Source organism: Macrotis lagotis, chromosome 6 (assembly GCF_037893015.1).
Source record: "Macrotis lagotis isolate mMagLag1 chromosome 6, bilby.v1.9.chrom.fasta, whole genome shotgun sequence".
Taxonomy (NCBI): Eukaryota; Metazoa; Chordata; class Mammalia; order Peramelemorphia; family Peramelidae; genus Macrotis; species Macrotis lagotis.
This window is the reverse complement of record NC_133663.1, coordinates 226,232,049-226,249,877: the sequence shown is the minus strand read 5'-3', so window position 1 is coordinate 226,249,877 and position 17,829 is coordinate 226,232,049. Positions and strand designations below refer to the sequence as shown.

The following is a 17,829-nucleotide window of genomic DNA, read 5'->3' as shown; positions in this document are numbered from 1 at the left end:
ATTTGATATTTCTTGCTTTTTTGTTTTTGCAAGGCAATGGGGTTAAGTGACTACTTGCCCAAGGTCACACAGCTAGGCAAGTATTAAGGGTCTGAGGCCACATTTGAACTCAGGTTCTCCTGACAGGAGGGTCTGTGCTCTATCCACTGCACCACCTAGTAGCCCCCACTTGAAACTTTCTAATTTGTGTTGTGACCTTGGGCAAGTCACTTAATCCTGACTACCTAGCATTCAGGGCCATTTCCAGTCCTTCTGATCCATATCTCATTTTAACCTCACAATTCCCAATATCTCCATTTTATAGAATTGGAAATTGAGGCAGCTAGAAGTTAAGAGGCTAGGCAGTCACAAAACTGGTGTGATCCCCATGGATGGCTAATATTGGTGTCTGGGGTGATGATGTAGGTACATCACCTGAAAATACAAAGTCTGGGAGTTTAATATACTATGACCTTTAAACCTCCTCAAAACATGGATAGTTCCTAGGATCACAGATTTAGAGAAGGAAGTGACTATTAGCATGCAGTCAGGACCCTTCATTTTAGAAAAGGAAGTCACTAAAAAGTGACTCCAAATCACGGGATCAAGCCAAAAGATCTCAGGCTATCTAGTCTAAAATTTCATTTTCATAAGAAAACTTAAAATAACGGGCCCAAAGTCCCCCAGGGAACAAGTAAGTGGCTAAGCAGCATTTGGATCATGGTTCTCCGATTCCAAATTCAGTGTTTTTCACACCATATTGCCTACTCAAATTCTGAATCTGTACACCTTTGCATTGGGTTGTTGCTTAGAATGGCTTTCCCTACCTTTGGGCTTCCAGCCACTGGGTTCTTCTTAGCACTGCTGAATTTCTATTTTCACTCAATTTTAAAGAGTAGACAACACTAGTAAATTGGCTAAATATATTTCACGGAATAAAGATGATTTTTTGCTCAAGTATTTGCTACTGAGTTGTTGAGGAACTCTTTGGGCAGTACTATTAGATATATTCTAAACATGGAATCAAACCTGATTAGATTTGTGGTAGAAAGGCTGAAACCTGTAAATAACTATAAATACTATGAATTAATATAGCATCTTTGGTCCAGGCAGTGCAACATAATAGTAATTCACCATGTCTTTAACTCAAAAGTTACTTTCTGCACAATTTTCCATAAATCCTGTTTTGTTGATGAAACCCAGACCATATAAGTGGAATCCAACCATACCAATTACAAATGTAAACTAAATTTATGAAAAACATATGACTATATGAACAATGATATAATTTACCTTTTCATCCATAATTTAACTTTCTTCAAATCTTTTAAAAATATTGTCATACAGATGACAATGCAATTTATGGGAGGAAAAACCAAAAATCAAAACCTTTCATATTAAAAATGAATGATGTTACTTTTTAATTTTGGTCCTGACATGCATTAAAATATGGTCTAAACTTTCTATATTTCATATACCAGGAAAGTGATGCACAAAAAGTTCAAAGTCTTAATCTTTTTTTTAAGTCCCTGGCTCCCTATAATCATACTTTTAAGGATCTTCTTTTTCATAACAGAAAGACTGTATTTGAAGAAAATGTTAAAATAAGGTAGGTTTAAAAGCACCCAATCTTTGTAGAAAAATATTCTACAACCATAATGAAAATAGGCAATAGAGTATGAACTGAATGAATACTAAAAAAGTGCTTAAAAACACACAAGTCTGAAGAAAAAAATAAACACCAACACAAATTCTTTATAAAAACTTTAATTTTCATAATTTCATCTGGAAAAACCCAGTCACAATATAGTCTAATATTAATCCATTTAATTTTTCTTGAGAACGGATAAAGAAATAAATGAATACTGTGAAGGTTTTTAAAAATACTTCATAAAAGTAAGGACAGATCTGTACAATGGCAAACAAATATTTTGGTGGAAAATAAGAGCACATACATGTGTACAGTATAGTGTTTTAATGACTAAACTGGCTCTGATATTTTTAAAATTTTAATCTTTGCTCCAAAGTATCCTTCTGTATTTAGAAAAATTTTACAAATCTAAATCTAATTCATTTGTAACAAGTCAGGTTCTCACTCAAGTCTCATCTATAGTATCTTTTTTTAGAAAAAAAAATATAAAAAAGTTCAACGTATGTTAAGTAAGCCTAAATAGCAATCCCTCTTAAAAATCTCTCACATGATACAGCAATAATGTCATTCAAAAGCATGAGAGAAAATACCTTCCATCCTGTGGAATAAATTTCCATTATAAAGGAAAATTAGCACTTCTTTGTGACAGGGAATGCGGGCACAAGTAAGTACTGTCACTCCACATTATTAGAAGAAAAAATACTTTGCATAACAAATTTAAGGGACTTTCCTAACCAATCACCCAATGATCATCTGACAGTGCTAAAATAGAGATTTCTCATCTTGGAACTATCTTACTTTTTTTGGCAAAACATGGAATTATTATTTTTAGTTATTAGACTTTTAAAATGGAGTATATTTTTTCACTGAGCAAATTTTAGATTAACTTCTCCAATATGCAAATCAGCATAGGATTTCCTCTAAATTCTTTACTAAAGCAAGTTAATTTTTTATAATGCCAGATACTGACCAGTGCGATCATAGTACAGTTAAGATAAGTATTTTTAGGAAATTTAAGAAATGTGAATCCACCAAGAAAAAGCAAATTTAATTTTTCATGATTCTTTAAAAGAAGAAATCCAAGAAAAAATAAATTAATTTCCAATTTTTAGCATGTTAAAGAATTGTGTACTGAAGTTTTTCCACATTAATTTAAGGCATGAATGTTTGACAATTTTAAAATGATTCAAAAAGAATGCTAAATATTAAGGAAAGATATCAATATCTTTTTTAAAAAACTGACTAATGGCATCAATAGAATAAAAATTCAACATTTTCTCCCGAATTTACTGTTACTCACATTTCATATTCATGCCACCCAGTCTAATTAAAGGAAATGTCAATGTCAAGATTTTTAATTAATTTCTTAATAGCAATAATCAATACTTTTCTTCAACAAGAAAAACCCACTAATTTTAAAATTTTTATCATGTTCTTTTCATCAAACCCTTTTCAGGAAAAACAAAATGTCATGTTCTTTTTATACCACAATGGAATAGAAGTTAATATATTCACAGGATAGGACACATATAAAAACTATATGAACTTTTGAGTTTTGTCATTAAAAATGTTCTGAAAATATCTGATACATAGCCAGAATGCTGAATCTGAGTCTGTACAAGTCATCATCTCTTTAATGTCAAACAGTGCTTTATGAGAAAAATTTCTCAAGTTTTCAAAGGAATGTTCACTAAATTAAAGATATAGATTATAAGGACAGTTTGGGGTTAGGAAACCCATGGCTCTGAGGCAAAAATTATTATAATGGGCCACATCCATTAACACAGTGACCATCTCCTAATAACTTTCAGTTTGTATTTGTTGAGAATCAAAAATTTCAGAGGAAAAAACTATTGAACTACTACCATTCAAAGTATTTATTCAAATGTAAACAAGATCACAACGGAAGAGAAGCCTACATAACTAACTACAATTAAATGTGCAGCACTGCAGATGGTCATAATTATCACCATCTTGGAACAACCACTAAATTCTGCTGAGGACAGATTAAAATTGAGTTATCTGCAGAAAAAGGCCTAAGTATTTGTGAAAGCTAGTGGAGTGTGCCTCTGCCCCGTGCTAAACAGTGATATCGGTCCATAATAGTATTTATTTAATATTTAACACTAAATATTAAATAAAATTTTAAATATTTAGTAAATATTTTAAAGCAAAATATATCTTATTCTTTATTTTTAAGTTAGCATTTCCAAAAGGACAAAAATCCATATGAGCTTTTCAAATTTCATTTGAAACTCATGGCCAAATCTAAATAAAATTTATAAAAAGACTAAAACAAAAAGAACATAGGCACTACCTTGATGAGTGTCTCCAACAGAACAAAGGTATTATTCTACCAACCCTTGCCAGCAATTTACTAAGATTAAGATGATTATTTTGGGACATGTAAAAACATTTGGAGGTATGCTATTTTTCAGTACCATTAATAAATTGCTACTATGTTAGTAAGTGGTCCCAGTGTTTTATAGGAAGCATCTGGCACAGTGCTAAGCACACAACAGGCACCCAACAAATATTGCTTTAATGGCTAAAGTGCCCATCTTACTCAATGGTTGAAAAGTTAACACTTACTGAACATACCCAGTACATATGCGACAAGTACTATACTTAAAATACATGAAGAAAATTCTATGCTGTACGAATTTCAAATTCATTATTAAAAAAGAACAATATTAAACATTGGCAAAGAAAACTCCAGATAACATTGAATTTGGCCCATCAGTGCCACCAGCCTCCAAAGTATAATCTTAAAACACCACTGTTATAGTGAATTCAGTAGTCTTGAAAGTTTTACACCTGAGTAGCTCAAAATTTTCCCTTCTGAATATTAAACAAGTACAAAGAGTTTTTCATCCCAGGAAATTGCATAAGATCAGGTTCTTGACTCAAAATCAAACATAGTATGAACTGGAGGTAGTATAAATTTCTAAACTAATATTAAAAAAAGTGAAGTTATTTCAAACTATTTTGGAAGAATTATTGAAATATTTTAAATATTGAAAAGCAGGCTTCTTTCTATCTTGATTCTGAAATCTCTTTATTTTCTTCCCCTTTTTTACTAAAAAAATACTGCTGGGTCCAGGCCCCCTTTGGTCCTGTAGCATCAACTGCAATATCAATGATAGAATCAGGAGTCAGCCACCTCAGGAAAACGAGAAAGAGGAAGTTCAACACAGCCAACAAAGCAAAGGTGCAGCCAGTCACTGGGCCACAGTGGGAGATCAACCTGTTCAGTCGCTTATCCACTGGTAACACGGCTTCCCTAGATACTCTGTCATATACCTAGAAAGAGTAAAAAGAACAAATCATGGTCCAGAAGCCTCTGAGTTAGTTGCCACTTAGCTTCCTATGATCTCTTGTTCATAAAGATACACATATAATATTATTTGCATTGATGGGACCCATCACTACAACTAGAGAAGAACAGAGGTGCTAACCACCAGCACCCAAGATCACAGAAGGGTGTAGCATCTTCAACAGGACCAGGTTTCTACTACAGTGCCTTCACTAAGTCACCACTTTCCAGTGTCATCCTTGATGTTACAACAGACTTACATCATGCAGAAAATAGAAAAAAAAATAAGTGACAGAATATAGACAATTACAAGAGAGCATTAGGAAGTGGCAGATCAACTAAACATCACTAGAAGCTGACTGCAGTCAGCTGTTTAGAGCATTTCTGAATACCAAGTTGGTGAAAAAGCATTAAGAAACATTTCTCAACCCTACTACAGAAATAGCACAGCAAATATGAGCAAGCTCTAACTAGACAAAAAACTTGAGCATTTATTTTTAGGGAGAAAAAAGTCACTGAATATACAATGTTTTGAGCTTTATGCAATTGCAAGAAATATCCTACAGTAATATTTTCTAGCAGAAGCAGCTTCCTCTTTGTGACTAGGAAAAAGTATTGATTTTTAATGATCAAGTAATTAAAATTTTTATAAAGAAAATGTAAATAACACAAAGTAGTTTTTAACATGAGTGCCAGAGAGCACAGATATGCTTTATCCTTCAGATGAGCTTGCTATATTTCCCCAAAATGATCCTATTTCTGTTGACTCTGGTTCAGACCCTCATCTCTGCTTGTAGACCACTGCAATAGGCTCATAATAGGTCTCTCTCCAATGTATTTTCTACTCTGTTGCCAAACTCATACTTCGAAAATAGAGATGTGACCATTCACACCTTATCCCTCCTCAAAAATCCAGAGTTTGATTTTTATCTCTAGGATAAAATACAAAATGTTCAGGCAAGCATTTAAAATTGTCCACAATCTGCTTCTCACCTACATTTCCAGGCCTATTATTTTATTTTCTTCATAAACTTTCCATTCAGTTAAAATATCCTGCCAACTATTCCCCATAAGTTGTACTCCATCTTCAGCCACAGAACTTTGCCCTGATAGTTCTTCACATGTGGAAGGCTCTCTGGTCTAACCTCTACCACATAACACTTCCTAGTTTCTTTCAAGGAACAGCTGGTACTAAGGAAGTTACATACTACTCTACTCTAAGAAGCCTTTCCTAATACCCCAGATTCTTAACATTCTTTTTTTCACTTAAAAGCACTTTATAAGTACTTTAGGTTTACTTATATAAGTTACTCCCTTGAACCCCAGAGACTGGAAACTCCAGGAAAGCAGAGACTTGTTCCTTTGTTGTTATGCAAGGCAATAGGGTTAAGTGACTTGCCTAAGGTCACACAGTTAGATAATAAATATCTGAGGATTGATTTTGGGTCTCCCTGAAGGCTAGTGCTCAATCCACTGCACCACCTGGCTACTTCCTTTATTGTTTTTAATCCCCAGCAAGTGATTTGCACCAAATAAATTCTTAAAAATTTGCTGAATTATTCTAAGACTCTGTCTCCCTACTTCAACTCTCCATTCTCTAATCAATATTCTACCTTGCTGCCAAAATAATCTATCTCTTCCTTGAAACTCTCTTCTCTGTAGGTTTTTCAGGACACCACTTTCCTGATTTTCCTCTTACTCTCCGATGGCTCTTCTTCCTTTGGTAGATCCTCCTCCAGAGCATGCCCAATTAGGTGGTTTCTCAGGGTTAAGCCCTGGGTCTTCCCTCTCTTCTCCTGCTATACTTCTCTTGGTGATTTCATCTCCTATGGATTTAATTATTATCACTTTGTTGATTCTTAGATCTATCTATCTTGCCTCCATCTTTCAGTTGACTTCCAAGCTCACACATCTCCAACAGTCTTCCAGACATTTTTAGCCAGATGTTCAGTAAAATTTTAAACTCCGTGCTTTCAAAATTCATTATCTTTCCTCCCCTAAACCTACTGTCTACCTCCCCTCTTCTCTATTGCTAGAGAGGGAAACACTATGCCCCCCCCTTCCCTCAGGCTTGAACCTAAGAACCATCCTGTTTTCTTCACTATCTCTCACTCTCATATTCACTTAGTTGCCAAGGTCTGTCAATTTCACTTTTTAACTTTTTAATCCTTTTTTTCTCAATTACGTGAAAATGTAATGTAATTTTTTTTAACATTCATATAATAAAGTTTTGAATTTTAAACTTTCCCTCTAGATCTTTCCCCTCTCCCCTCCTTGAGAAGGAAAGCAATTTGAGAGATTATACATGTGAAGTCAAGCAAACAATATTTCCACATTAGCCAAGTAACAAAAAACAAAGATCAACTTAAAGAAAGAAATACAGAAAAAATAAAGTTTTTTGTTCTTTTTTTTTTTTTTTGGCGAGACAATGGGGTTAAGTGGCTTGCCCAAGGCCACACAGCTAGGTAATTATTAAGTGTCTGAGGCTGGATTTGAACTCAGGTATTCCTGACTCCAGGGCCAGTGCTTTATCCACTGCACCACCTAGCTGCTCCAAAAATAAAGTTTTTTAAAAAAGTATGATTCCATCTTCATTCAGACTCCAGTTCTTTTTCTGGAAGGGGGCAGCAGTCCTTTGGAACTGTCTTAGATCACTGGGTTGCTCAGAATAATTATAACATTACAATTAAAAATAGTACTGTGCTGTAACTGTGTACAATGCTCTCTGGCTTCTGCTTGGTTCACTTTATATCAGTTCACATATGATTTCCCAGATTTTTTTGAAATCATTTGCTCATTAGTTCCTATAGCACAATAGTACACCATTACAATAACACACTACAATTCCCCATTTAATAGGCCATTGTCCAATTAATAGGCATCCCCTCAATTTTCAATTCCTTTCCATCACTAAAAGAGCTGCTATAAATATTTTTGTACATAGTGAGTTCTTTTGCTTTTTCTTTGGTTCTTTGAGATATAGATCTAATAGTGATTATCACTGGGTCAAAGGTTATGCACATTATGATTATCCTTTAGTTAGTTTGCTTAAAAATGTTCAGTTTTTGACTTAAATTATCCAAATACAAGATGTTTTCTAGATGGAAAAAAGCAAATTATAACTTAGATGAAGTTATATCATGAATATGTTGATAGATATAAGCATAGTATGTTGCCTATATGAATCAGATTTTAAAATATGCCCTTCATATTCTGTAACAGAAGTAATAGAAAAGTCAGTATTTTGTAATAGAAGTGATAGAAAAGTCAGTCTGTGTCCTCAATGCATCAATGGCAGTACAAGACTTACCTTCTAGAAAAATGCGGACAAATACTTACTCTAACATACCTAAGCTCTATGGCTATGGGTAAGTCACTAACTAGTCAGCTTTATTTGTAAAATGAGAACAATTATATTTGTATTAGTTACCTCACAAGAGAGTATAGAAAAAACTTTAACTTACATCTACAATATAGCATTTTATTGTCAGACAATCCCTTTCAAGTTTAAAATTCTATGATCAAAATTCAAGTTTTTCCTCAACAGCTCAATAACCTAAAAAAGTCTTTATTTCGTATGGATTTATGAAACATGGAAACATTATTACCAGAGATCATATAATCAGCTAGAGATTTATAATTTTTATGGTAATTTAGAGCAAGTGAAGACCCATTACAATTCAAGTTTAGTCATTTGCTTATTTCTCAGACAATTCTTAGTCATTTTAGGAAATGTACATACCTTTTCGGTTCTCTCTGCAACATTCCTCCAGGTATAGAATGTCTTTACTCTGTTATGAATTTTTTCTGGATCTGGCAATGTTCCTGACTTCAGTTGAGAAATAGCTTTTTCTAAGCCATTACATAAAGATTTTACTGATGGTTCACATAAAATGATAAGATTATCTGGCAGTACCTCTGGAATTCCACCAACCCTGGTACTCACAACCTTTGAAAGGCAAGAAAGCATCACTATGTTACTATAATTAATACATATCTCCTAGAAATAGATACATTGTTAGAAAACCAAGTACTGAACAACACAGCAAATTCTTAACCACATACAAAAACCAAAATAAACAAATAAAATCAATTGTCCAAACTTTCTTTTTTTACCTGTAAACCACAACTTGCTGCCTCCACAATTGCCATGCAGAAGGCCTCAGTAAGAGAAGTATTTAGAAAGATATGTCCCTGAACTAAGACATCTCTAACATCCTGGTGTTCCAAGGCTCCCAGAAGACGCACCCTAAATTTAAAAAAAAATGTAGAAAAGGTAACAATATGCAATAATGAGTATAATTTATAGTTTTTCAAGCTTTCTACAAGTTCTCCCTCATTTTTATTTTTTAACTATTGAAAAATAACTAAAGAAATACTGAAGCAAAACTTATCCTAACAATACATTTTCTACCCTTGGGAAGCAAAAAGGAAAATACAAATTTTTTAACTGCTAATTTCCTTAACCTTTTTTTTCCTAATTAAACTTTTAAGGTTAGTTTGACAATGGAATTCTAAAATGTCAATGCAAACTTTTCTAACCAATTACTGTATTTCAACTACTCCCAAATCTATAAATTATATTTATTCTACCACCCATGCAAGTGGCAGTCCTTTAAACACTTTTTTCTCCTTATAGATGAATTTAATTTAAAATCAATGCAATTCCAAGGATGTCCTGAAACTACCACTGGGAAAACTAATATACTGCTCTCTAGCAAAACTGCTCTACTTAAGACTCTAATACTCCTTACATGGAAGAATATAGAACAACTCAGTACCTGTCATGTAGTTGGTATCTTTCTCGCACTTCTTCCAAAATGATTCTCTTTGGCCCCTCTCCTCCAACTATGAAATTTAAATCTGGATATTTCTGACAGAGTTCAGGTATTATCCCACTAAGCAAATCAATCCCTAAGAGCATGAGATTTAAAAAAAAAGGTTATTTTAAAAGAGAAAAATCCTTTTTTTGCATACTATTCAAAAAGGAATATTTGACTCAATATACAAGGTCTTATCCTCTTAAGGAAAAAAAAAATATACTTCTAGTCCAACTTCTAGAAGGGCAATAGTGCTCACAAGTTACTAATGGTTCACAAATCTTTTAATTTTGCTTTATTTTGGGTTTTTTTTGGCAAGGCAATGGGGTTGAGTGACTTGCCCAAGGTCACACAGCTAGTTAAGTGTCTGAGGCTGAATTTGAACTCAGGTCTTCCTAAGGCTCCATGCTCTATCCACTGTACCATCTAGTTGCCCCAAGTCTTTTAATTTTGAAAACTCTTTACCAAGATCCTTTAATATGTTAAGTTATTGTTAATAAGCATGGCGAAGTGGATTAAAAGCTACATACTCAGAAAGATCTTAATTCCAGTTCCCCCTCTGATATATATTTGGACAAGTCACTTTTGTTCTTAGTACTCTAGGCAAGAGGTATCAAACACACTGTGGAATAAATCAGATTAAAATGTAATTGGGATAAATTTAACAAAATAAAAAAAATAAAATAAAAATAATTTTAATGTATAGTTATCCAAGTCAACATTCGGTCCAGTAGGAGTCTCACACATACTTTAGTGGCCCATGTTTCTCTTGAAGTTTGTACTACTGCTCCAGGCAACTGTCAAAGATACTAAGTTGCAGAGAATGTGCCAATCTTTTGCATAGGTAGAAGGAATTTCTTCTTTAGAGTTCTGCACCAATGAAATCATGAGATAGGAATCTCCATCCTATTTTTTATTTGTTTTTGCAAGTTCATATTCCTCTCTCCTGCTCCATATGAATATACTATTCCCTTTATAAAATTTTTCCTCAAGTAAGGTTCTACTTCATCAAATTAATGTCATGAGAAGAAGCAAAACAACAAAAAACACTTCTGGTTGTTACTATTTAAGATTAGCCATATGATAGTTTGGAACATAAAGTTATACATGCAAATCTTGTAAAGTAGCCCAGATCAAGTTCATTTGATAGTAAGATTAAAACATTATAACCAAGTCTCACTCTAAAGTCAGGATCACTATAATGTTCTTCAGGAAATTGTTGACCAGCCCAATTCAGTCCTGGTTCTCCTTCTGAGTGTTTGTTCTTCCCTTGGGTTTAGAGCATATAATATTAATTCCATTTGTTTTAAACCTATTAGCAGAATTTGTTCATTTAAGTATAACATTGGTTGTGGTAATGTAACCTTACTTCTCATTTTAAGGGCAACTACGGGGTATAGCTGATAGAGCACCAGTCCTAGTGTCTGGAAGCCTGGAAGACCTGAGTTCAAATATGATCTCGATGGCTAAAGCTTACCATCTATGTGACCTTGGGCAAGTCACTTAACTCCATTGCCTTATTTAAAAAAAACCCCTTCTATCATTTTTGATAATCTATTTCTTTTTTAAAATTTCTACTTTCAATATGTTATGAGAATTTATCTTAAAGCAAAAATTCATAGCCAATCACAATACGTAACAGTTACAAGTTCTTTAAAGACCAAACTTGGTTCCTTTTTGTCTATTACTCTTGTCCTCAGCACAGTGCATGAAACATAGCAGGCACTTGGAAGATTATTTACTGATTTGATAAAGACTTCTATTTGAATATTTTACTAGAAATAACTTTCTGAACAATCCAAAGTTAGCAGGTAACCCAAAAGTCAAGAGAAAAGGCATGTAGTAGGTTTAAATAGGATGAAACATGTATCAATATTGGTTTGTCTGAAAAATGCCATTCACGATATAAAAATAGGCATGGATGGGAAAGCAAATCAGTCAATCATGTATCAGGAATGAAGAACTAAAAAGGAAGAGCCTAAAAGTGACACTGGTATTTATGAAATATTAAAAGACCCAAATGAAAGTCTCCATCAAGTCAGGTTTCTCTAGAGATATGTATGAGAACTATACAGTAGGAAGAGTTACATGGTTTATGAACTGAATTAGGGAAAGGATTGGAACAGTCTATAAATTACAGTGCATTTTTTCCTATTCATAAAAATGTGTTCAGCATTCTAAGAACCAAATACACTTTTAAAAAATTGCATTTTCCTTTAAGTTTATCAAATTTCCAATGGTCATGCTCATACAAAATGGGACATGAAAAAAGTTACAGGCTCAAATTCATTTTAAAGTTCATGACTAATGTTTTAATTTCCCCCCCTCAAATCACAAATCCATAACTAGATAAAGTAGCTTCCCTACATAGGAGGATATGATTTGTGAACAAGTAGACAAGATTTGTGGCTTCACACCTGGTGAAGTATCATGAGGGTCTGATTTAAGAGATGTGAAGGTCTTGACCTACCCAGTATTATAGGCTACAAAAAGTCTGCTTTTCAGTATTGTCCCTCTTGTCATTCGCTGAGATAATTTATTTTTTCTGAACAGTCAATAGAGAAAAACCAACTGGTCCCACTTACCATCCAAAGTGTTTTTCTTAGACCACCATGCCTGTTAGCTCATTAGAATGTAAGCTCCTAGAAGATGGGGCCTGTCTTAGCTTATTGATAGCACTTTACTACCTTTGTAGGACTTAATAAATCTATACTCATTCATTTAGTCATTTACAAAATTCTCCAGAAAATTTCTGTTGGAGATATGTGTGTGTATACACATGTGCATATGTATATATACACACGTGCATATGTATATGCACGTGTGTATACACACATATATGTATACAGGTTGCTTATATAAAAGTTGGGCTATTTTAACTAGATCATGGACTTTCACCTCCACTCAACTATTAAACTGATGATGCTTCTAAAGCATAGGTCTAAGCATGTCACATGTCCATTTAGTCTAGAATGGATTCCTATTGCTTCCAAGATCAAATATAAAGTCCTGTTTTGCATTCAAAATCATTTTATCAACTGCCTCTCTTCTACTTTCCCAGTCTTCTTATACCTAACTTCTCTTCAAATTCTCAACAATCCAGATACCTACTGTTTCTGGTAGGAGACAGTTCATCCAAATAGAGGGCACTTTAACTACAAAATCATTTCTAATCCCTCTATTGATTATCTCCAATTTATTCACTATAAACCATTGTTTGCATGTTGTCTTCCCTATTAGACTGAGCTCCTTGAAAGTAGGGACCTGTCCGTTGCCTTTCTTTGCATTCTCAGCATTGGGTCAAGTTCAGTCCAGAGTAAGCACTTAATAAATATCTGTTGACTAATTTCAACTCTGTGGCTAGTTAACTCACATTTGATTAAAATATTTTACCTAATGATACTTTACCTAATACCTAATGATCAGGACCGGCGAGCTAAGGCTCATATAGGCCAATTTGCCATTCTCTGTTCTATGATCAGATGCTCTCTGAACTTCTATCCAGTCTTCTCACATAAGTATACTATTGTTCCAAAAGAGCATAAACGAATCAGAACAAAGCTATTGCTTTCTATGAGGAAGAAAAAAAGAACTAAAAGCACACTCCCTACTTAGGGTATGTCAATATAATAAGAGAATGAAAAAGCATAAACTTATGAAGAGATGATACTATGAAGTAAAGAACATCACTCACTGATGATTCCCTGGTCACCTTACCTGATCCATTTTAACCTTGCTGTTAGAGCTTCAAAACTACAGAGCAAACCTAGCTGTTTGTATATTATTACTGCTGCCACCAAAACTTGTCTTCTCATCTAGGACTAGGGAAGAATCATCCCCTCTTGCTTTATTTCAACTGAGAAAAGGTTAGATTCTTCAGAGTTATACTAAATAATTAGGAGAAAAGTTTTATAAAAATTATACAACTGATAAATTTATAGTATCTCTTCATTTCTACTCTTCATCTCATACTTACAATCTCAAATTTGAAAGCTTAAAAAACATCTAGTTGAAGAAAAGCCTTTACCGTCTAGTCCTCAATATTACTTGAGTTTTCAGATAATCCTGCACTGAACTTACAGATACATCCTTTTTCTTGGTGGTCTTTATAGTTATTCCTATTTCTATATACCTCAATTTGTCTCTAATGGTCCATGCTACTTCATCTTGGGAGCATTCATAGGCCAGGGTTCATGACTAGGCCTTGGGTAGAACCATTCCCTGATGCTGAGCAAAAACAAGTTTTTCTTTTCATATCATTGGCAGATTAAAGACAAGAAAGAATCTGAGGCTAAAGAACACTGGTGTATTTCCCCTCAAAGATTATCTTTTTGATGACTCATATCAAGGAATGGGTCTCTCTCAGAATCCAATAAATTCTACAACACACATAAACATACAATAATAAGACCAATAATTTTCACTAACAAGCAGGGGTTGATCTCATATTTTTCATACTTTAACCCACAAAATACACACTGCATTAACAAGTGTTATCTTAAATGTTATCTAAAGAGTACTTGCATAATTTTTAAAATCAGAGTTAACCTATGTAAATGGTCTTTTGAAAAAATTCTTTTCAAAACTTTTTTTATAAACATTCACCCTCAATTTCAAATAAATTATTTCTATTTAATCAACTACAAGCTCTATGGAGGATTTATGGAGAGACATGGGCAAGAACTTAACAGTACAGTAAGATATGGAAGGGTTATGGTCTGTCCCAATTTAAAGAAATGTTCAATTGATGAGATCACGGATGTACCCAAATCTGAAAATATATAAGCACATATGAAAACAATTAAAAAACAAAATAATAAACTGATATTAAACAGTCTACCACAGAAACTGCTCTGAGAATTGCAGTTTTCATTTACTATTTCATTCATTACCTTTTCTGTAAACAAGTCTGCTGATAACAACAATAGTTATTATACTATCATCCCTTCTAAATGGGTCTGGAGTGAAGTCAGTAGGATCTACAGCATTGGGGATGACGGATACTATCTCAGGATTCAGTGCTGCTCTCAGAACAGTGTTTTCCTTGCTAGTGTAAGAGACACAAATGATATGATTTGTATCACAAAGTGATACAGTTAGAAGTTTGTTTGTAAGCACCGAGCTGACATCAGCAAATCCAAAAAGAGAATGGTCTGTGAAGACTGTCTGTAGGCCCATTGTCTTGGCATGGAAGAGTGCATCATGGGCCATGGCAGAAAAAGAACTATGTGAATGGATTATGGTGACTCGCTCTCGAACAAATATGTACCTGAGCAGAGGCAGACTGTGGAAGAGAGTTGTTGCTGTCGACTGATTATACATGACTTTTAGCGGCAAATAATATACTTTGAGGCCATTGGTAAGGTATCGAATACCTTTTCTATTTCCATAAGCATGGGTGACAATTATGACTTTGTGTCCTCTTTCAATCAAGCATTGAGACAGCTGGTATATGTGACTTTCCACTCCTCCCATATTTGGATAAAAAAAATCAGACACCATGCAGATGTTATGTGCTCCAGTTCTATGAAGCTGATGGATTCCATAGTCACTATTCGAGGGCTTAGATAAGATAGACTGTCCATGCCCATTTACTTTTCTATATGCCATATTAAGATGAGATTTAGTCATTAGTCTTCACAGCAGTCCACTGAGACAGATGCCATTTGTTCCCTAGTAAAAGAAATTAAAAAAAAAAAATCTCAGCAAAACGCACTTCAATCGCCACTCCTAGATATATGAATATACCCTAAATGATGCTATATTTATTATTTACTCACCTTTTCCTAGCAATGAAAAAAATTATTTGTATATGCATACATACACAAAATATTTACACATATACTAAATAAGTGGCAGATAATTACTAATGGTTCATTGAACTCAGAATTATGTTATTAGACATAAAAAGAACCCCAAAATAAAAAAAAATGAAAAGTTATGAATTGCCATAATGTACTATAATACATCCAATTGTTGACAAGTCAGATAGTGGTGCAGTGGGTAGAGTATCAGGCCTGGACTCAGGAAAACTCATCCGTCTGAGCTTAAATCTGGCTTCTGACATTGTCTAGCTGTTTGACCCTAGGCAAGTCACCTAATCTTCCCTTTGACTCAGTTCCTCATCTGTAAAAATGAAAAGAAGAAAATGGCAGTAGTAATTAGTGTACCTATTTTCCCCTTGATTTTAACCATCATCCATGCTTTTCTATTAGGACTTTTACACAGCTGCTGTCTTTCATGCACATTAATTTGCCTCTGCATGATTTTTAACATAGATGGTGTACTAATTAAACCACATAGGAGTCTAGATTATGTGATGGTTAGAGGGAGAGATCCGGGAACCCAGGTTTGCAATATGGAAAGTCAACCATAGACTGAATTTCAGTTAATTCATGTCTCATGCTCCTTATTTCTTTCAACAATTCCACCTGTTTTCAGACAATTCCTTTCTAAATGTTCTAGCCCATTCATCTGAGCACACTGCTTGGTAATATGGAAGAGCTTGAAAGTTTAAGAAGACGTTCTTCCTCATCCCCCTGGTTTCCACCGTTCATAAATACAACAGTCCTTTCAAAGTTCCTGTTTCAGGCCAGTCTATCGTGTCTACATGATGCACCACGAGTATGACAAGTACTTTCCTTCCAGATCTAGCAGCATCGTTTTTTCCCGGCACAGATGAAGTGGCATGAGCGGCTGCGGATTCCCCATGCCCTGGGTGTCGCTCCCTTCCGCTAACGTGCCTCCAGTGGCACAGGGAGTGATTCCCTGTTCTGTGGGCTCGCTTCCCTCCCCTTTCCCGCTCCAAAACAGGCAACCCCCCCACCAGCAAAGGGCCCATCCGCGGTGGGGTCCGGACCGCTCTGCGAGGGGCACGGGGCGCCCGCCGGACCTTCGGCGCCTTCACACTGTCGCCAACGCGGACGCACCGCTGGGCACGGAGCGGGCAAGGGGAGGAGGAGCGGCGCCCCGCGGCGGGGGTGACGGGCCGGGCGCCCCGCCGGCCCGGAAATCGTCCGCCCGAGCTCGGGCTGCGCCCCAACAGAGCGCCAAGGGGGCGCCGCCGCCGGGCTCCGAGGGGGGGCCCGGGACCCTCGCGTCGCCCACTTCCGGGCGCACCTCCGGCCGCGCTTCCTTCTCTCAGGGCCGCCCTTCCTCCCTCCCTCCCTCCCCCCGCCCCAGCCCCTTTTCGGGGGCAAAGGCGAAACCCGAGCGGAAACTGCCAAGTACCTCAAGGCAAAGGGCTGGGAGGGAGAGGACACCGGCGGGCACACGCTTACTCCGCGAGTCCCACCGCCGAGCCGCGGCCCGCCCGCCCACCGCCGCGGCCATGGCTCCGCCCACCCCTCTGGAAGGCGGGGAACTCGGCCCGCGCGCCGCCCCGCCACCAGCCAATCAGCACGCGGCTTTTGGGTCACGCTCCTCTCGGGCTAGAGTGGGCGGACCCTTCCACTCCCCCTCGGAGCGCACCACGCGTCCCCGGGAAGGGGAAAGGGCAAGGTGTTACGTCACGGCGCGCTTCCGCCCCGGCGACTCCCACTTTCTCGAAACTACCCCAGTCACGAGAGTTGAATTCATCCTCCTTAAACCCAAGCCGCCTTGTCCGTGGCTTGGAAATCCCTTGAGCGTCCGGCGCCCGCCGCCGACTTCTTCTAGCAATTACTCTAGGACTCTTCTGCCGAGAGCGAGACTACAATCCCAGAGGGCCGTGCGTGTACGCTGTGTGTCCTCTGGGAATTGTAGTTCAGACTCTGCAGCTGCTAGTTTAGGCCTGCAGAAAACTACCGTTCCCGGCGTGCCCCGCGCTCTAAGTCCTTCCTGGCCCCTCAGGCCACAACGGAGCGGGGGAGCGGAAGCAGTTTCCCTGCAGTGTTGCCTAGTGACAGTTTTTTGCTATTTTTTTCACTGCTCGGTCCCAAACTCCCGTCTCTCATTTTAGAGCGAACTTGGGAAGTCCCACATAGATGATGAGCAAACTCAGAGACTCACAAAAGCGGCCCAAGTTCACCCCCCCCCCCCCAAATAAATTCTGCAGTAATGACACCCCGTGCAAGCACAAGGAG

At 36.6% G+C, this 17,829-nt stretch overlaps 1 protein-coding gene across 3 annotated transcripts; it reads right to left on the bottom strand.

Annotated features, from left to right (window-relative positions):
* Positions 1–1,426: 1,426 nt before the first annotated feature.
* Positions 1,427–17,126, bottom strand: PIGA (phosphatidylinositol glycan anchor biosynthesis class A). 3 transcript variants are annotated; one of them, XM_074192401.1, is made up of 6 exons: positions 16,997–17,126; positions 15,142–15,439; positions 9,728–9,860; positions 9,063–9,195; positions 8,689–8,895; positions 1,427–4,933 (listed from the first exon to the last, which is right to left on the bottom strand). In XM_074192401.1, the coding sequence occupies exons 2-6, from the start codon at positions 15,395–15,397 to the stop codon at positions 4,667–4,669; spliced, it is 996 nt and encodes a 331-aa protein (XP_074048502.1). In that variant the 5' UTR covers positions 15,398–15,439; positions 16,997–17,126; the 3' UTR covers positions 1,427–4,666. The 3 variants fall into 3 exon arrangements, with proteins under 3 accessions (XP_074048502.1, XP_074048500.1, XP_074048501.1); XM_074192399.1 differs by having other exon boundaries at positions 1,430–4,933; positions 14,659–15,439; positions 16,997–17,125; XM_074192400.1 differs by lacking the exon at positions 16,997–17,126 and adding an exon at positions 15,937–16,507 and having other exon boundaries at positions 1,430–4,933; positions 14,659–15,439.
* Between the last annotated feature and the right edge of the window lie 703 nt (positions 17,127–17,829).